We start from the raw sequence: 20,205 nt of genomic DNA on the forward strand, positions 1-20,205 counted from the left end.
AGCTGGCTGGGCAAGGGGCTTGGGGGCACTGGTGCATAACTGGGTATGGAGTTGAGGCCTTTTCCCCGCTGTGAGGGGCTCTGATGGGCAGAGCTGGGACTTGGCCTGTGGCTGGCCATGGATGAAGTTTCCTGTGCTCTGCCCAGGCCTGGCAGGGCCTCACAGGAGGCCTCTCTTCTCCACTTCTTCAGCTTGGGTGTCATTCATGTTCCCCTTGACAGTCTTCCTCCAGGATGACACAGGCGTTTTCCTCAGTCTCTGGTTCTGTCAGCACAGTCCCTGTTGCTGCCCCTGCCCCTGCCCCCTGCCCACCCAGAGCTTCCAGCTGGCCGGGCTCCGGGCTGGGGGGGCAGCAGGGGCTGTGCGGGGCAGCTGCCCGGCTCTGCGGCCCCAGTGCGGGGGCTGCTGCTGCCGTCCCTGTCCCCGTGCCCTGATGCGGGGGCCGCCGTGTCCCCGGCTGCTGGCCGCGTCGCCGGATCACAGCCGCCATCCCGCTCAGGATGGCACGGGAGCCGCGCCGCAGCGAGCGCAGCAGAGCCTGGCCGCGGCCCCTGGGGCTGTGCGGGGCTGCCCGGCTCTCTGCTGCTGCCGCCCGCACCACAGAGGCAGCAGAAGCTGCTGTCTTTGCCACCTCTTGTGCCTTGGCAGTGGGATGCACGTGGTGCTCCTCATCCTCAGGAGCTCTGCCCAGAGCAGCAGCTTCTGGCTGGGTGTCCCCATGAGCTGCCTGGGCACGAGGTGAGCTGGGCAGGTCAGCGTTTGCCTCTTCTGCCAGCAGCTCGAAGGGGTCAAACATGAGCGCTGGGTAGAAGGGCTTGACCCATATATGGTAGACACTGATTTTGTTCCTGTTCTCCTGTGACGACTCCTGGTCACTGCTCTCTTCCCCACTGGACACTGACTGATCTGCATTTAGGGAAGAAAGCTCTAGGAGTCGTCCTGAGCCACTGCAATGTTCCAGTGGTTTGGGGTCATGTGAACAGGTCACTGGGATGCCTTCCTCCACACTACTGCCACCTTGGAGATCCATGGAGCAGCCCCTGTCCTCGCTCTGTAGCTCCTCCCAGGACCGTCCCCGCTGCTGACCCTGCCCACTGTCCGAGATCTTCCAGCTGGCTGGGCGAGGGTCTTGGGGGGCAGGCTGGTGAATAAGTATGGAGTTGAGGTCTTTTCCCTGCTGTGAGGGGCTCTGCTGGGCAGAGCTGGGCCTTGGCCTGTGGCTGTTCATGGATGAAGGTTCCCGTGCTCTGCCCATGCTTCTCTTGGCCTCAAAGGTGGTCTCTCTTCTCCACTTCTCCAGCTTGGGTATATTTGTGTTCCTTTGGTTTGGGGTTACTTCCCAGTCTTCCCCCAGGATGACGCAGGACTTCTCATCAATCCCTGGTTCTGTCAGCACAGCCCCTGCTGCTGCCCCTGCCCCCTGCCCACCCAGAGCTTCCAGCTGGCCGGGCTCCGGGCTGGGGGGGCAGCAGGGGCTGTGCGGGGCAGCTGCCCGGCTCTCCGGCCCCAGTGCGGGGGCTGCTGCTGCCGTCCCTGTCGCCGTGCCCTGATGCGGGGGCCGCCGTGTCCCCGGCTGCTGGCCGCGTCGCCGGATCACAGCCGCCATCCCGCTCAGGATGGCACGGGAGCCGCGCCGCAGCGAGCGCAGCAGAGCCTGGCCGCGGCCCCTGGGGCTGTGCGGGGCTGCCCGGCTCTCTGCTGCTGCCGCCTGCGCCACAGAGGCAGCACAGGAGTCACGGTGCTCCTCAGCTTCCTGCGGGGCTGCCCGTGACTCGCAGTTGGGCAGCTGTACGGAGCAGGAGAAGGATGAGGACCAGGCTGCCGCGGGGTGCAAACGGCTGCCTTGGCACAGCAGCTCCCTCCGTGCCCGCAAGCCTGGCCCCAAGCCCGAGCGCATCCCTCACCTTCTGCCTCCCAGGGAATCGCAGCCACTTCTTCTTGGGCTGGAAGCCCACGGTGCTCTTCTCGCTTGTCGCCATCTCCGTCACGCTGTGACACTTCGCTACTGCGGGAGATGCTGTCTCCTGACAGAGGAGCTCTCTCTCCTGGCAGTGGCACCCCCGGGCTCTCGGTGCCCTTTTATAGCCTCCTGCTCACGCCGTGTCCCCAGGTGTCACAATGGGCTCTGGGCACACGCAGCCACACGTCACAGAGGAGCCTGCAAGGCGCTGCTGTCCCCACGGGCCACTCCCCAGCAGCCCCAGGACAGCGGCGGGCTAGGGGGGCTCAGAACCAGCTGCAAACCGGCTGGAACGGGCTGGGACAGCAGTGTGCAAAGAGGGCGGTGACAGAGCTGTCACACAGCCTCTCGCAGGGACACATCAGGGACTGCAAAAGCAATCAGTGCATGTGCCACAGCTTTAAAAAACTGTGTTTGCACATCATGCACAGCTGTAAAGTTCTAGAAGGCATCGCTGCAGGCTGAAATTTGTTTGTAAATAATTACAAGGTAGAAATTATTGTGGAAACTATTCCAAAAAATCCTTTTTCTGTCCAAAAATCATTTTCTGGTGTCTATTAACACTGATAATTGCACACTCAGCAGAGAATTCCCTTCTCAAATCAGGATAGAGGCCCCACTGAAAAATGCAGAGGCTCTTGCACATGGAACATGTGCAACCCCATGTTTAGGGTCAAGAACTTTGGTGTGCAAATACTGGGCTCATTGGGAAAAAGGTTTTTCTTCCAGCAGAGTTGAGAATTCCATCATTTGCCCCTTTAGAATGCAGAATAAAACAGAGGAGAACTCCCATGGTTCAGGAGGCAAAGGAAAGAACTCCAGAGATGAGCTGTTGGAATACAATTTCTAAAAAAGGCTGAAACGTTCACACAGCTCCATTTGAAACTGGGAAATTGCACGAGGAAGTGATGGTGAATACTCCCATTTCGGAGGGCTTGGCTGGACTCTTGGGAAGGGCTTGTTCCCTGGGAGGGTGGGGAGGCCCTGGCACAGGGTGCCCAGAGAAGCTGTGGCTGCCCCTGGATCCCTGCAAGTGTCCAAGGCCAGGTTGGACATTGGGGCTTGGAGCAGCCTGGGATAGTGGAAGGTGTCCCTGCCCATGGCAGGGGGTGGCACTGGATGGGCTTCAAGGTCCCTCCCAACCCAAACTGTTCTGGGGTTCCATGATTCTCTGGTTCTACAAACTACTGTGAAACATTTCACATCAGGGTGGAGAAGTCATTTCCATCCTGCTTGGAGATCCAAATGATAACATTTGATGTGTTTGATCTGTTAGAATTTTGTCATGACTCTGGAACAGGAGATTCCTCTAAAATGTAATAGTGGGATCTTAAAATCTTTCAATATAAGGATTTAATGTGTGCCGTCTATAAATTATGACTCTGAATGAGGCTGCATGTGACACCCTCCAGTATTAATTTAACAATTAATTCTTCAGGATATTTGAATGACAGTGAATTTACTGTCATTCACAAATTCTGACACTGAAATTTCTTGAAAGTCAGAATGGAAACCAGGTTGGATTTACCTCTGCAAAAGAGAATGTATATTTTGTAATTTTGAAATTATAAACATGTAGAAGTAGAAGAACCCAGTGAAGCAAATTAGGAAGAACAGAGCTCTCTAAGGGATCCCTGAATGTTTCTTCACAGAAAATCACAGGAGCTCTCTTCAGCATTGAGTAAATGCTTAAGTAAATTGAGTACCCATTAAGCATTGAGTAAATAAACATCTGTGATTTCCAGGCTCATTGTCATGCATGTTTTTAAAGTTATCCATAAACCCTTTAAATATGTTTGGCATTTCTATCTCTTAGAAGCTGTTGGGAAATTTTGTTACGCTCCTTGAGGTGAATAAAACACACACTTGTTCTGAAATATTGCAAAGCAAAGCACAGACAGTTGGTGTCTTGGTTCAACCCAGGCAGCACCTCACAGCCCCTCGGTCACTCCCCACCAGTGGGATCAGGGGGAGAGTTGGAAGGGTAAAAACTGGAGTGGGTTGAGATCAAGGCACTTTAACAGGGAAAGCAAAAGGCACCACATGGGCAAAGCAAAAGAAGGAATTCCTTCAGCCCTTCCCAGGGCTGGGCAGCTGTTCAGCACCTCCAGGAGAGCAGGGCTCCATCCCACAGAACAGTGACTTGGGAAGACAAAAGGCATCCTTCCAAATGTTCCCCCTTCCTCCTTCTTCCCCCCACTGCATATCCTGAGCATGAAGTGACATGGTCTGGGATATCCCTGGGGTCACAATGATGCCTTAATAATTTTGGGGGTTTTTTCTCTTCAAATGTCTGTAACTTGGTGTAGTTCTGTGCTCTTACAGAATGCTGAAAATCTCTGTTCCCAGCACATTTAACCAAAGCAAAGCTCTTGGGACAGAGATTCAAGGACATATTCATTGCCCCAGGGCCGAAAAATATCTGAACAACAGTGGAAAGGGGGGAGCAGGGCCTGGGGTGGTCAATATCATCACCTGAAGGTGTGATTAGAGAATTAGGAACCAATATGCTAATAAGACAAAACTTATAAAAGATAAAGAGCTTGTGACCTGGTGTCCATTTTGGGTGTAGTCCCTGAGGGAGACTTTGCTTTCTTGAATGTACCTTGAAGGCCTTGAATAAATTTGTCTGCTTTTTATACACCTAATTGTTTTGGTTGTTTGGTGTGTTGGTGGTGGTGGTGTGTTGTGTGTGGGTTGGTGGGGCAGGGACAGGGAAAGGAGTGTGGGCAGTGCCTCCTCTGAGCCTCAGGGAACTTCCAGAGGAGGATCCAGGGCAGCCCCAAGGCCATCTGGCAGGCCTGGAACAAGGCAGGCAGCTCTGAGCAGCCTCCATGGCCCCAGCAGAGCTTGTGTGGGAGGGCTGAGTGCAGGGAGCACCATCAGCTGCCTGTGTGTCCCAGCTGGAGCAGCAGAGCCCAGCAGAGGCAGCCCATGGCCCCGGGCAGCACAGCCCCCGTGCTCTGCAGAGCAGCACCCCCAGCTCTGTGGGGCTGTGGGGAGAAGGGCAGGGGCTGCAGCAATGGCTGCTCAGGCCAGCACAGCTGTGATCCCCTGGGAAAGGCTCTGTGGGCAGCTGGGTTGTGCCAGGAGAAGAGCAGGAGCCCTTGTGTGTGTGCACAGGAGTCCTGGCAAGAGCTGGGGCAGCAGGAGCTGCCTGAGGAGCCCCGGGGCAAACTCTCTGCTGCTGTCCTGGGCAGTGGGGCTGTCCTGGGGCTGCAGGAGATGCCAGAGCTGAGGATCTCCTGAGCATTCCAGACACAGAGTCACTGTCCCTGACCTCCATTGCTTCCCATTCTTGCTGCAGGGCCAGATAGGACTGGGCTGCTCTGCTGGGCTGGGGCAGAGGTAGGGAGAGGCTGGACTGGGCAGTGCCAGGGAGAGGATAACAATGGACCCTTGGTTATACAAGTCCCTGCAGTGTCAGAATGGTTCCATGGAGCCCCAGAGTGTCACAATGATCTCCCTTATTCCATGGGCCCTCAGAGTGTCACAGTGTCCCTTGGTTGGTTAGGGCCCCATGATGTCACAATGGCCCCTTGGTTCCATGAGGCCTTGCAATGTCACAATGGTCTCCTTATCTTCATGGAGCCCCACAGTGTCACAATGGCACCTTGGTTCCTTTAAGCCCCACAGTGTCACCATGGTCCCCTGGGTTACACGAGGCCCTGCAGTGTCACAATGCCCCTTTGGTTCTATGGGGCCCTCAGTGTCTGTTTTGCTGCTGGGCAGTGTCAGTACCAAAGACAGAGACACCAACTGAGGGAACAGTGTAATTTATTATAACACAAAACTGCAAAGAATTACAAAAGGAGAAGCTCAGCAATGCACAGAATCATTTGCAAAGAATTAAAAAAGGATAAGATGGACAAAGCACCCAGTCAGCACTACCAAAGATTGCCTGAAGGGATTTAGAAAGATCCATCACCAGTTAGCCTCAGACTTTACTATCACCCAGCCCCACACATCAGCTGGGGAAGCTGTCACAGCCAAGGACTGCAGAGCCACTCTGGACACTGGGAATTCCTGCAGCTGTGTCCAGCCACAGGTGAGGCTTCCAACCTTGCTGGGAGAGAGCCCAGCTTGGAGAGTGCTGAACAAACAAACTGACAGCACTTCCAGTGCAGGAACATCTGGATTCATTCTCCTGATTGGTTTCTCCCAGAGCCTGGCCAGGGCTCAAGGAGGAACCAAGGGAGTTTTCTTCTATAGTGCAGCCCCAACAAAGCCAGATGTGGCTTTGTCTGGCTTCTAAATACAAAAAGGTAAATACAGGTTTCACCAATGCACAGATACATAGATCATTTTGGTAATAATGTTTCATTAATGAGCAGATACAAATATAACCATTGACTGGAAGGTTCGTCAAGAGGTCAGTATTGCTCAGGCCTCAGTAAAGGACTGTTCAGGCCTTAATCCTTCAATGGGTCCTTTGACTGACAGATGAACTACAACCTTCATCAGAATTCTTTCAATAATACTCTTTTAGAATAGATTTAGGTATTAGGCATAAAGGCATCACCACTTGTTTTCAATTAAGTGCTGTTCAAGTTCATTACCCAGATCTATACTTTGCATTCCTTTTAAAACATGCCTAAATAGTTCCTATTCTCTATGTTATTTATCAAATCCCCCTTTTTACTGAGACTGTGTCTCTTTTCAGACAAGTCTCAGTGCTCCATTTTTTAGCACAAAGTGTCACAACAACTCTAACATGGACTCATAACACACCAAGTGCACACACTGCAATGATTACAGTCACTGCCACAAATGCATTTCACAGCAGCCTCCAATTTGGCAGCCATGAAGTCAATCCCACCAGGGAGAATTTTCTTCTTTCTGCCACTCTTCTACTGCTCTTCCTATCAAGGTGATTCCTGACTGTTGAACTCAAACCCATCACTGACACAAGTGCATCATTCCTGTCCTAGAATAGCACAAGTTCCTCCCTGGACAGAAAGCAGATAATCCAAGGCCATGGAGTTCTGCAGAGCTCCAATTGGTGTTTGTTGGAGCTCATAGGATGAGCTATTCAGTATTTTAACATTACAATTTTCTACTTCTTCTCATAATCAAATTAGCTCATTAACATAAACTCCATAGGACAAGGCAGTGCACATGGGACACAGGGTGAACCAGAATCTTTGGCTTTCTGAAATCAAAGGCACTCTTTGGGTGGAAAATGTTCTCTTGGTCCCAACTCTTCCCTGTGGTTGTTGCCAAAGTAGCCAAAAGGGTGGCACTGCAGCTGAGAGTGGTGTAACACTGACCCTGAGCAGCTCCAGCACCCCAAGCTCTATTGACCTTGTGAGTGATGTTCAAGCACAGAAATCCATTCACATTGTGGCCTCTAGCTATAACAAGGTAGGTTTCTCCTGAAGGCAAATCCTAGTGAATCCTCTAAAATTGATAAATGTATTCCTTTTTTCCACAGTACAGTTTTCTTTAATTATCCCTTCATTGTCTCTGTTACAAGTCAGAGCCCATTGACAGAGTTCTGCCACCCTGTAGCATGGGCCCTCCAAGGGAATCCTGTTCCTCCCAACATTAGTTGAGAACAGACCCAGCAATTAGTTACACTGAATACTTTGGCTACTTTGACCTTTATATTTTCATAAGTATTTTCATGACTAATCCCTTGGTGAAACTCCAGAGGTGATTCTGGCAAACAAAGATTCTGGTTGACTATCAAGATACAACTTACAGACATAAGCAATACTTCAGTGACAAGGTTATTCATTCTTTTTCCTCAATCTCATTCAGGTCAGGAACAATAATTCCATTGTCCATGGAGCTGGCTCCTTTTTAATTCCACAGTAATGCCCCAAGGTCCTTTGCTGTTCAGCTTCACCGCGGTGTCTGTGGGTAACAAGGCTTGGTGGGATCCTTTCCCCTTTGGCTGGAGAGCTGCCAGGTCCCAGTCCTTGAGGTGCTCCAGGCTCCTGGCTGGAATTCCTGTGGAAGGCACTCAGGGTCACATCAGCCTTCACATGGAGCCCTGTGGATCAGAGCATTTTCCAAAGGGAACGTTGGGGCAAACAGGGAGATTTGGTCTGGCAGGATCTGTGAAACAACATCCTATAACATCTACTTGTTCTCCCATAGAACACTTGGCTGCAGGGACATATTCCCTTTGTTCCTGCCCAGGTTTCAGGATTCAAACTGCATTATCTTTCCCCAGAGCTGTTCCTTTAGTTGGCTCAGGAGGGCCATTTGGCCTCTGGACCCACAACTTAGCTCCATTATTAGGAGTGGTGGATCCAAACCCTTTATCTCCACAAGCAGTACAGATTTGAGGTGGATCTCCTTTTTTTCACAATTGTTTTTAAAACTGTATTATCAGTAATTGTCCTACCCTGTCATGGGGTTGCATAATCAAATCTTGTTCACTGTTGTTAACCAGAATTTAATTTCTTCTTGATTATTTGTATCGATTTCTCCTCCCATGACATGAACACTTTGCAAGGCCAAGCTTTAGTGAGCAGTTATCAAACCAAAGTGTTCTGGAGGAATCTGAATTTCTGTTTTGTTATTGATAAATCTCATTTGCTTCTGATTTATCCTCATTAAATCTAATGCATAAAGGTCCAGCCATGCAGCTTCTGGAGAGGACCTGTAAGGGGTTCTCCATCAGGACAGGTTCCCATCTCCTCATATTTTCATCTGCTCTTTTAACAAACCCTCTATCCGTTCCACAAATCCTACAGCTTGTGGATAGTGTGGTATGTGAAAAACCCAGCAGCCTTAATCACTTTATTTCTCACAGTAACAGACAAAGCATTCCATATCATAGTATCAGCAAACCCTATAAAAATAGCCAATTTCATCCCATCCTCCTTTACTCATCATACACAAACTCACCAATTTTCCCACTGACGTTCAGGTCCTGGCCAGACATTTTCTGTAGGGTATTTAGTATTACATCCCTGAGCATCAAAAGCTAACAAATTAATATTGTCAGCATTATTTCACATTATTATTAATTTGTGTATATATATATATATACACACACATACATACATATTTTAATTATATATTTACATATAATTATATATATTTATTTATTATATTATTATATTATTTCACTTGCACAAAGAAATCTGAGCTCAAGATTAAAAACTTCTGTTGCTCCATGTGGGAGCATTCCTAAACCAATTGTTCCTTCTGTTGGTGCTTTTTTCAATATACTGTTAACAAAATTTATCCTCACCTTCCCAAACCCACAAGTTCTTTTCCTTTTTCCATATGCAATTTTGGATGCATTTTAATACATCCAGCAGATCAGCTTCTTTTAGCTGACTTCCCCATTGCTCACACGGTGCTCTGATCTCAGCCCACTCCAGAGCCAGTGAACTATAGGGAAGGTCTTCCCAACCAGGAATCCTGGATGGGACCAATTCCTTACATTTATATTTAAAAAGTGACATTTTGCTGTGATCTGGACAGACTATGCCAATTTTGTTTTGCCAGTGGGCAGGGCCAGCACCAAAGACACAGACACCAACTGAAGGAATCAGTGCAATTTCCTATAGTTCAGAGCAGCAAAGAATCACAACAGGAGAAGCTCAGCAATGCACCCAGTCATTCCATCCAAAGATTGCCTGTAGTGATTAAGAAAGATCCATCACCAGTTACCCTCAGACTTTACCATCACCCAGCCCCACACATCAGCTGGGGAAGCTGTCACAGCCAAGGACTGCAGAGCCACTCTGGACACTGGGAATTCCTGCAGCTGTGTCCAGCCACAGGTGAGGCTTCCAACCTTGCTGGGAGAGAGCCCAGCTTGGAGAGTGCTGAACAAACAAACTGACAGCACTTCCAGTGCAGGAACTTCTGGATTCATTCTCCACTTGGATTCTCCCAAAGCCTGGCCAGGGCTCAAGGAGGAACCAAGGGAGTTGACTTTGACCATACACCCCCAAACCAGGCCAGATGTTGGATTTCATGGCCTTGTTTAGCTTCTAAATACAGAAAAGTCAATACATGATTCACTAATTAGTGGATACATCTATCACAATGCTAATGATCGTGCATATTTCGTTAATGAGTAGATACAAAGATGGCCTTTGGTTGGAAGGCTCATCGAGAGGTCACTTTGGCTCAGGCCTGTTGTTCAGGCCTCAGTCAGGCCTCTTGTTCAGGCCTTGGCACTTCAGGGATGTGGTTTAGTGCTGGGCTGACAGTGCTGGGTGAGTGGTTGGGCTTGATAAGCGCAGAGGTCTTTTCCAACAGAAAAGTGTCTAGAATTCCAGGATTTCATCTGCTCCATTCAGCCTGGTACAAGTTAGCAGCATCATTTTGCTCAGAAAGTTCCCTCTTGGTCAGCTCTTGAGGCCTAAGGCTTCAGGCCCTCTAGCTCCTGGTGCTAAGCTGCTCATGATGAACAAGATGACTATGAGAGAAGAATACAGTTCATCCAATTCCTTCTGGGACACTGAGAGGGGAGGGTGTGAAAACAGGAGCATTGTTTGGTGTTGCCTCCTCTGTGCCCTTCAGGCCTTTCAGTGCTCTGAAACAGCCAAGAGCTCTCTTCAAGAGTGCAAGGAAGCAGCTGTTCCTTCTGCCAGGTCTGGCTCTCTCCAGTCTCTGCACTTGACTGCTTTTGTCCCTCTTGCTGTGCCCTCTGTTCCCCCTCTGCTCGCTGGCTGCTGCCCAGGACTGTGCAACTGGCCCAGATCAAGTGCTCGAGAGCCTCATTTCTCTGCCCTTGGAGCTGCCTGGGCACAGCAGCCTTTTCCATCTGCAAGCTCCATATGGACAGGGAGTGCCCAGCTCCGTTCCTTGCACAGCCTCCAGGAGCCCAGGGCCTGCCATCTCAAGTCCCTGCTGGCACTGAGGGCTCCCAGGTGCCTCAGGCTGCTGTGATACCACTGCAAACAGGAGGCAAGAGTGGCAGGGGCTGTGCTCAAAGTCAGCTCCATTTGCTGCTGCTGCTGCTGCTGCTGCTGCTGCTGGGGGGTCATTTGTCCAGCCCTGCCCCAGCCTCAGGGATCAGCTCCAGGCCCTGCTGCTGCTCCCTCAGGATCAGCCACAGTTTGGTTGTTGCTCTCAATGCCAGCAGAAGCAGTGGCTGAAGCAGCAGGTGCTGACAGTGCCCCAAGCCCCGGGGCCAGAGGGAAGGGAGCTGCTTCACATCAGGACCAGGAGCAAAGGACATTTCTTTTTTAGGACATGTTTTCTGTTTTAAGAAAAGAAAAAAAGAGAAAAGAAAAAAGCCTAGATGAAATACGAAAGATAAAAACAAAACTCAGGTGTGTAGTGTAAAATCTTCTGTAACTTTGGATTAAGAGGTAACTGATCTTTTGTAAAAGAGAGCTCAGTTATTTACTTTGCCAATGTGCTGATAGCATGGATCTATCTTACTGACTTCAGCAGCCTTTTTTAACAGATTCTGGGGTTTATTTCCAATATTAAGTTATTTTAAATTGTGGTTGAAGCAGTAAGAAATTGATTGTGCTCTGCCAGCTCCGAGCAGGACTGGGAATCCAGATTCTGTTGATCCCCATCTCATTAGCAAGATGCCCTTCCTTCTCACCCTGTGAATGAGCTGTGCATTCCCTTTGAAATTGTCAGAGGTTTCTTAAAGGTGCAGAGTCCCACTTACAGCTTTTTGCTCTGGTTTGGAAGTGGAGAAGGGCAATTCTTCATTCACCAAATCCAGACTGCACTGCCTTAGGAACACAGCCCACTCGCCAGGTTTGGCTCACTCGTGGCACTTCTAGAGGAGGAAGAAAGTGCAATTGCACAATTCCAGCCCAAAAGGAATGAAGAGTGGGACAGACAAAACATCCTGTGGACATGTTTTGGGGTGTGGTGTGTGGGTGTTGTGGGTGTGGTGGGGGGGGGGGGTGTGGGTGGGGGTGGGGGGGTGTCCGCAGAGCCCTGCTGGAAGGAGAGAAACCAGAAACTGCCCATCAGCTGAAGGCTCCTGTCCCCCTTGTCCCAACTGCCTGCAGTGCTCAGGCCATGCTGGCTGAGCTCAGAGCTGTGCCCAAACCTCCCCATCATTGCTGCCTTTGGGAGGAGAGCAGGAGGGCAGGACATGTGCCCAGCCTCCAGCCAGCCATGGCAGATCCACCTCTTCAGCAGCTGCCCAGAGCAGGATGCTCCTGTGCTCGCTGCCATCTCCCCAGAGCCCTCATCTCATCCCTGCTGAGAAGATGGGGATCCACCTCATGGCATCTGCTGCTGGAAGAAAAGCTGCTCCCAAAGGATGTCCTCACCTTTCTCCAAGGGCACATCTGAACCAATTCTGCAGCTGGTCCCAGCACTGCTCCATCCAGACCAGACAACAGTGAGAGCTCTTCCTTTAAAAACCAAACAGCAGAATAATGAGATTAAAAACCAAAGGTGGAAACAAGAAAAAAGTTACAACATTATCACTGTCAGGAGCTCAAGGAAGGACTGACCCCTCCATGCCAGGGAAAAACCCACTCACGGCTGGGGAAAACCAAGGTTTCTCCCTTGCCCCTTCATTGCTCCCCCAAAATAATGGTAATCCAGGGCAAATAAGGGCAGTGGAGCAGCCCAAGCCCTTCCCTGCCAAAAAAACCTGCTGCTGCACAGCTTCTGGAGTCCCACCTCTGCTTCCCCCGTGGGGGTTTGTTTTGGTCAGGGTGGCTCCCCCCAGCTCCAGCCCCAGCCCAGGGCACGCTACCTGCTGGGGGCTGCTGCTAGGGCCTGGGGCTGCTGCTCCCATTTGGGATCCAGCCCAGCTAAAAATCAGCTTGGCAGCCCACTGAAGAATGAGCTGCACCTGCCCCAGCAGAGCGGGCAGGGAGCCTTCGGTGCCCAGCCAGGCTGTGCAATGCCCACGTGTGGGAGCATCCTCCTGGCTGTGGACTCATCTGCACGTTGGCTCTGGAGCCTGGCTCTGAAGCAGGTGCCCAAATCCCAGTGGATCGTCTTCAGCTTACCGGGGGCCAGGTCGAGGGAGATCTTGTCATCCTCCACGTTGTCCTCTGTGTCTCCAGCAGCAGCCCCACCTGGTGCAGCTCCTCTGGGGGCTCCTTCTTCCCTGGGGGTGGGAGAGACCAGGCTGTCAGTGTTCTGCCCAGGGCCCCAGCTGAAGTGCGCCGAGCAGGACAAGCAAAAGCAGCTTTCGTGGTAGCCAGCAGTGCTGGCAAGAGCAGCTCAGCTCCAGCACATGAGAGAGCTGCGTGTTCCCATCCCGTGGCCCCTGCTCCGTGACATGGGCATGACAAAAAAGGCTGCGTTCCTTGGATTTTTATTGCCAAGGGATCTGTGTGGAGCTGCCACTTACCAGGCCAACGAATCCAATGGGCTGTGAGGCTCTCTCCCTTCTTCTACGGCTGATGAATATCCTGCACCCAAGGATCACTGAACAGGTCTTCCAAGGATGGCCTGTCCATGGAGTGCACGGATAAACACCACCGGATGAGCCCTTGGCAGTCTGCGGAGAGGAAGCAGAAAGCGCCAGTCAGTTGGAGAAGGCTCCTGTCCGCTTTGCCCCACTATTCCTGAGCACGCCCAGGCTATGCTGGATATGCTCAGAGCTCAGCCTAAGCTTCCCCATGCATTCTCTGCCTGGGAGGAGAGCAGGACGTGTGCCACCTCCTCAGCAGCTGCCAGAGCAGGAGCTCATGAGCCCGCCGCTGTCTCCCAGCGCTGCTCTTCCCCCCCGTGCCGCAGAGATGAGGATGCACCTGGAGAGAGCCGTTCTGGCAGCGGGAGCTGGCCCCAGCTGATACTTCGGCCCCTGCTGAACGGGTGCTCCCCGCAGACCATCTGGTGCAACACGATGCCCAAGGACCAGACGGTAGCGGGCTCGCCGTAGTACCAGCCGAAGTCCTTCCACTCCGGGGGGCTGTAGGCTGCTGTTCCTACAGAATACACACACAGTCCATCAGGGGAACGCTGCCTGCTCCCAGAGCCTCGCCCCAGCATCCCTGGGCACGCTGTGCGAGCCGCTGCCTTCTTGCCAGCAGCACCTGGGACTCGTGCACAAACCTGGGCTTGCAAGAGGGCAGCCCTGGGAAGCCCTGGGAAGGCCCAAGCTTGGGCCCTGACATGCTGGGCCACCAGATGCTGGGAGTGGGAGCAAAGCCCTGGCTGGGCTCACCTGCAAAGCTGGTGTATGCTGCCTCCTGGAGATAGGTGCCACAGCCGAAGTCAATCAGCTTGGCCTGTCCCGTGCACAGGTCGATGATGATGTTCTCTGGTTTGATGTCCCTGTGCAGGACCCCGCAGATGGTGCAGTGCCACACAGCCTCCAGGACCTGCTGGAACAGCTCCCGCGCCACCTCCTCGGACAGGAAGCCCCGTGCCCGAATGAAGCGGGAGAGGTCCTGAGAGTGCTCCGGGCGCTCCATCACCATCCAGATGCAGGTGGAGAGCTCAGCCCACTCCAACAACTGGATGATGCTAGGGCACCCCGTGGACACCTTGCTCAGCAGGACTATCTCCAGGGGTGCGCTGGTGCCGTCAGGCTGCGGGAGGAGCACCGTGCCGTCAGCGGGGCTGATGCCGTGCCAGGGCTCCGCAATGATGCCCTCAGCCAGCCCGGTATGCTCTGCGTCCTCCGCTGAGCCCACGCTCCCGCTCCCTCTCCATCCCTCCCTCCTTCCCTCCCTGCAGGCGTCCTGGTGCCCTGCAGCCTGCCGGGCCCCGGCTTATCCCCACGGACCCGGCACGACCCGCTTTCTCCCGCTGGCCCCAACGGCTCACTCACCAGCTCGGCCCAGTGCCGGACGCGGCTCCGCGACACACACTTCACGGCCACCTGCGAGCCAAGGGGAGCAGTGGCATGAGCTCGCCGCCCGCCCTGCCCAGCCCCACCCTCCTCCTCCTCCTCCGCCCGCCGCCAGCCCCGCCACTCACCGGGGCGCCGTCCGCCACGCGTGTCGCTGCATAAACGCTGCCGAACCCGCCTTTGCCCAGCAGCGAGCCCACCCGGTACCGCTCCAGCAGGGCCTCCTGCGTCGTTCCTGCGGGCGAGACGCGGATCTCAGCCTCCGGCCCGGGGCCACCCGCGGCCCCCGACCGCCTCTGCACCGCCCCGGGCCGGGCATGCCCCTCTGAACGGGGCAGCGGCGGCTCGGGGCCGGCGGCCGCGCTGTTGAGCGGCGGAGCTCGGGCCGGGGAAGCTGCGGCCGAGGCGGCGGGAGCGGCCGAGCCGTGTGTGTCCTCCTCGGGCCCCGGGAGGAGCCGGGGCCGCCGCCGGGCTTGGAGCCGGGGCCGCCGCCGGGCTTGGAGCCGGGCTTGGGGCCGGGACAGCCGGGACCGCCGCCCGCACAGGCGGAGCCAGGGACAGGCGATGCTGCCCCAGCCGTGGCCACTGAGGCCCGCCCAGCAGCGCCACAGCCATGCCGGCGACAGCCGGGCGGAGCCGAGAGCGCGGCGGGCCGCCCGGGGGCGGGAAGGGGGCAGCCCCGGCCGGGGCAGGGGGCGGGCCGGGCGCATGGCCCCGCCCGGCAGGGGGAGAGGGAGCCCGCGAAAGGGAGGGGACACAGGGAAAGGGACACCGGGAGAGGAGGCGGGACAGGGGGAGAAGGAGAGGAGGAGCAGGAGAAAGGGACGGAGAGGGTCCTAGAAACTGTTCCTTAGCTGCAGCTGCGCCTCTGCCGCCGCTGCCGCCGCCGCTGCAACTGAAGCTCCGGGGCTGTTAGTCCGAGTGGCCGTTTGTCCGAGTGGCCGTTTGTCCGAGTGGCCGTTAGTCCGAGTGGCCGTTTGTCCGAGTGGCCGTTTGTCCGAGTGGCCGTTTGTCCGAGTGGCCGTTTGTCCGTTCCCCGCTCGCCCCCGCTCGCCCCACGGCCGAGCCCCGCGCGCCCCCGGGGGCAGCCCCTGAGTCTGTCCAAACACGGGAACTTTGCCGTGTTCAGCCCACATCCAGAGGCTTGACTGGATGTCACAGTGGCACAGCAATCCCCTTGGCCGCTCTGTGCATTGTCCCTGCTGAGGGTCAAACACTAGCGGAGCACATTCCCTGTCTCTAGAATTCATACCTGACCCAAGCACTGCACTTGTGTCTCCAGCATTGCTTTCCAAGCAGAACGGGGAAAGACAAACTGTGTGTAACTCATGGTATTACAGAGAGTCTAAAACATGCTAAGTCATGGATCTTCGAGGTGAGATCCATTCCAGTTAATGCCATAGAGAAGTAGTGCAACATGGAAAAGGAGAGCACATAAATAAATAGAGGAAAACATCTCAGACTGTTTCTTTGCATTTTCATTTCACTTCTGGAAAGCTGTTTCAGTTTTCCAGGAATCTTCTCCACAGTCCTGTTTGCTCTTTTCAAGAACCTTTCCTGGAGGGAATGAATTGCAGGGATTATTGGGCTGTGCTGGCCCTGGCTGGGTGCCCAGTGCCACCAAAGCCGCTCTGTCACTCTCCTCACAGGTGCAGGACACAGAACTCAGGAGGAAAGGCTCGTGGGCTGGGATGAGGGCAGGGAGAGGTCACTCACTGGTCACTGTCAGGGGCACAACAGACACAAGTTAGGGAAATTAATGGAATTGATTTCTAAGCAAATCACAGTATGAGAAGGAGAACTAAAACAAACCCTAACAAAACAGTTTCCCCACCCCTTCCTCCTTCCCAGGCTCTCAGCCTCCACCTGCAGTCCCTGCTCTGCTCTATCTGCACAGGAAATTTGTCACCAGCCACAAACTTTGCTTTAGCCTCATCTCGGGATCCCTTCCTGGAGAGGAAGAACTTTCTCCAGCAGAGATTTGGAGTGTGACAGACTTTGAGGCTCAGGGTGTTTCTCCTGCAGCTCCTTGTAGATCTCCTCTTCCCGTGCTTGGTCTCCTGCACCACAGAACTCTGCCAGCTGCAGCTTTGCAAACATCAGGTCAAGGTCTGGATGTTCCTGAACAATTTGCTCGAGGTCCTTGGGGGCTGCATCCAATGCATTCTTCTTGTCTTCCCCCTTTGCGTGGAGCCAGTGGATCTGCTGGCCCCTGGCCAGGGCCTGGCAGAGCAGGTGGAACCTGGGTCCTGCTGCAGGAGCTGGGGGAGCTCCAGGACTCGCTCTGGCCGCTGGGGCAGCCACAACACAAGCCGTTCCCAGCCAGGAGCCGAGGGCTCCGTGTGGCTCTGCAGGACCTTGTCCCTGGGGCTCGTCTGGATCAGCGCGGGCAGCTGGGCTGCACTTGGCTTCCTTTGTGTCCCTGCTTCCCCTGGGACAGCAGCTGCCCAGCGCCGAGGGGACAGCAATGGCACCGGGGCAGTTTGGGGTGAGGTTCAGTGTCTGTGCCTGGCAGAAATCCCAAATCCTTGCCGAAGGAGCAGAGAGTGCTGACAGAGCACAGGATGCTCTGCTGAGCACGGGATGGACCCAGGGTGGACAGCTCCGGACTGGTGCTGCCAGTGCCGCGCGGGGCGGGGCCGCTTTGGGGACCCCCCAGGGCAGAGCGCTTTGGGCTGCTTTGGGGCTCTGGGCACCTGCAAAACCGGCGCTGGGCACGGCAAGAGCGTGTGGGGGCAGCTGGGGCCCTACTGGTGGCACTGGTGGCGCTGGGAGTCCCCTGGCCACAGGTGAGGAGCTCTGGGGTGAGCTGGGGGAGGAGCAGGGGGATGGGGCTGGTAGATGGGAGAAGGGGTGCTAAAAGGTGGGGTGAGACCTCCCTAACCGAGTGGGAGGGGAGTGGAACCCTGTAAAAATCGATGTTTACCAAATATGTTAAAAGCCACTAAGAATGAAGAGGGATGGATGAATTAGCTTTTGTAATGAGGGAAATAAAGGAAAAAACCCACAACAAAACCCACTGGGGGACTGAGTCCAGGATATCTAATCTCTGAAATTCTCTGCTTGGTGTGGGATAGAATGAAATTGCAAAATCGGTAACAGTGAATTGTTCAATTTATTTAAAAACAATCCCATAAACAGGAAAAGGCCACCTCCTGGTACAGTTAAACAGGGAAATTCACCTGGAAGTTACTGGAAATCGATTTCTCCAAATTACCCAGACAAATTTGGAATCAGTGTCTTTTGGTATTGGTGGACAAATTTTCTGGATGGCCAGAGGTCTTTCCCTGTTGCACCAATAAATCCAGGGAAGTGGTAAAAATTATGCTTAATCAATCATACCGAGATTTGGGGGCAACTTGGTTTGTCTTCAGGGAGAAGCCTCCATTTTATAGCAGATGTGGTGCAACAGCTGAGCAAAAGCCTGGGTATAAAAAGGGACTGACACAGCCTTTGATGACCACAGGTGAGTGGGAAAGTGGAAAGGATGAATCAGAATTTGAAAATTTGAAAAAATTAGGAAAATGTGCCAGGAAACCTCTTCAAAACAGCCATAGACCCTTCCTCTGGCTCTTCTGTGAGTCAAAATTCAGCCAGGGACAAAACCAGTGAATTGCTGTAGGGTTGGCTGTACCAAACACCATCAGTTCCTGGAGAAAGTCATTCAAAGGGAGAAACAGACTTAAATATATACCTGGTTTCTTTAGGAAAGGTGGTTTATAACCCTGTTGGGACCAGTTGCTGTGGATGTCCCTGTTGATCCATTCCAGTCTGGGGATTTTGTGTATGTAAAGAGTTGGAGCTCTGAACCCTTGAAGGAAGAGTGCAAAGGAGCTTTCCAAGTTCTCCTGGTAACCTACACTGCCCTCAGGGTGGAAGGAATTGAACCCTGGGTTCATCACACACAGGTAAAACCAGCAACCACACATTAAATACAGCAGAGAGAAAACTGACTGATACCCTGGACCCTGGAGGTTTTATAAATATATATATAAGATATATATATATCTCCTACTGTTTTAGAAACAAATATAGAAATTATATTGTTAACTCCTGGGGAGGGGAATGTGGTCTTAAAGTTAGTGCAAGATTTTTGCAGATTACAGAATGTAACCCCTATAACAGCTTGTTTGCCAACACATTTTCTCTGCAGAAAATCCAATTCCATGAGGAGCTTTAGTCAGCACTTGGACAAAAATCTGGGAACAGGTGTGGGAAGGAAATAGCACCCAGGGCAAATGGAAAGGGATGGAAGGAGAATATTCCTTCCAAAGGAATTCTTACACATCAGAACGACACTGTTGAGAATTGTAATATCTCAAAACTGGACCTGGAAATCACCTCAGGAAATATCTATTGGCTGACAGATTGCACTGATACCCCTTGGGGATGTCAAATTCCAGAAGTATGGAATAGCCCTCAGACAGGACAGTGGGAATATATCCAGCCAGTTCAGTGGTGTCTGGGCTGGGAAGGGAGCCCAGGCCTCCCAGAGGACCCCTTACAGGTGGGTATAAAATAGCCTGATTTAATAAGGCCAAGGCCAAAGGATCCCAGGGCAAGGAAAAATGGAATTGCATTTGGATAGACACTTGAACTGTTTGGAATCCTGAGGTACAGTGGCTCGTGGCTGTGGCCCAGGCTCTGAGGGTGGGATGTGTCTGTAGAAATTATTCTGCCTTTCTTAATGACACCTGTTAGGTCTCACCTAACAAACAGTTCAGCTTGGCGAGACACAGACTGTCAGCAGGACATGGTGAAATCATTAGTTCACTCAGGATGGGTGGGAAGTGATGGAATTTGGGGCACACATTTGCCCTTGGGGGAATCAAGAGCACAATGGACACTTGGGGTTTTAAGGTTATGTCCCTTGTGGAAGGAGTCACCCCTGGGAACCCAGCTGTGGGGAAAGGTTAAAGGGGATGAAACTTGGAAACATCCCAGCATGGGAACTGCAGTGGGATGGATTTTAGAATCCGTCTTTACTCCTCAAAGATCTGCCTTTAGGAACAGACCAAACACACACCATTGGACTGCAAATGGGGACTTTAGTGAATGTAACTCAGTTGGGGTTTACTGAAATAAATGCACAATTGCAAGCCACAACTAAAATGACCTTACAGAACAAACTGGCATTAGATCTTTTGCTGTTACATGAAGTATGTGGATACTTGAATTGAAACAACACACTTGTTGTGTGCACCTTCCAAATGTGATGCTGAATTGGATGATTAGGCAGAGAGGATAACATTGGTTGCTGCATTCAGCAGGGAATTAAGGGGAAGATTAGAAAGTAACTGGTTAAATAAAATATTTAAAGGACTTGGATTTTCTCTGACTGCTTGGTTGGCCTTACTTTTGTAAAGTATAATTGGGATCACAGTAATAATTGTGATTATGACACTTGCTTTAAGCTGTGTAAAGAACACAACTATGAATGCAACTGAGGAACTCACGGGATGTGAGTAAAAGAGCAGAGTGAGGCTTGTGAAGGCTTGAAGGGAAGAGAAGCTTCCCAAGCCTCAAAGAGGGG

General features: G+C 52.6%; 2 protein-coding genes and 1 long non-coding RNA gene across 3 annotated transcripts in view; 1 reads left to right on the top strand and 2 right to left on the bottom strand.

Annotated features, from left to right (window-relative positions):
* The window catches only part of LOC146421183 (serine/threonine-protein kinase pim-1-like), a 5,733-nt gene extending 3,754 nt beyond the window's left edge, over positions 1-1,979 (bottom strand). The window contains exons 1-3 of the mRNA XM_085047678.1: positions 1,905-1,979; positions 1,018-1,141; positions 736-906 (exon numbers count right to left, since the gene is read on the bottom strand). Of these exons, the coding sequence (XP_084903804.1) occupies positions 736-906; positions 1,018-1,141; positions 1,905-1,979 (370 nt within the window). The remainder of the gene's footprint in view (positions 1-735; positions 907-1,017; positions 1,142-1,904) is intronic.
* The window catches only part of LOC146421181 (uncharacterized), a 66,711-nt gene that overhangs the window by 45,450 nt on the left and 1,056 nt on the right, over positions 1-20,205 (top strand). The window lies entirely within an intron of this gene.
* Positions 12,879-15,287, bottom strand: LOC146421184 (serine/threonine-protein kinase pim-1-like). The gene is made up of 7 exons (XM_085047679.1): positions 15,216-15,287; positions 14,801-15,106; positions 14,652-14,702; positions 14,043-14,577; positions 13,627-13,803; positions 13,224-13,373; positions 12,879-12,977 (listed from the first exon to the last, which is right to left on the bottom strand). Exons 1-6 carry the CDS (start codon positions 15,285-15,287, stop codon positions 13,267-13,269), a joined length of 1,248 nt encoding a protein of 415 aa, XP_084903805.1. The 3' UTR covers positions 12,879-12,977; positions 13,224-13,266.

The sequence above is a fragment of the Lichenostomus cassidix genome, unplaced genomic scaffold, assembly GCF_008360975.1.
Source record: "Lichenostomus cassidix isolate B80296 unplaced genomic scaffold, HeHo_3.0 HiC_scaffold_43, whole genome shotgun sequence".
Taxonomy (NCBI): domain Eukaryota; kingdom Metazoa; phylum Chordata; class Aves; order Passeriformes; family Meliphagidae; genus Lichenostomus; species Lichenostomus cassidix.

Bases quoted from the DNA above. Each gene is read 5' to 3' on its own strand.
- LOC146421184 (XM_085047679.1), bottom strand. From the start codon at position 15,287: ATGGCTGTGGCGCTGCTGGGCGGGCCTCAGTGGCCACGGCTGGGGCAG. The intron at 15,107-15,215 runs GTGCGGGCGGCG...GGGCCCGAGGAG, and splicing joins GCCTGTCCCTGGCTCCGCCT to GACACACACGGCTCGGCCGC. The intron at 13,374-13,626 runs GTGCATCCTCAT...TCCTCTCCGCAG, and splicing joins GCCAGAACGGCTCTCTCCAG to ACTGCCAAGGGCTCATCCGG.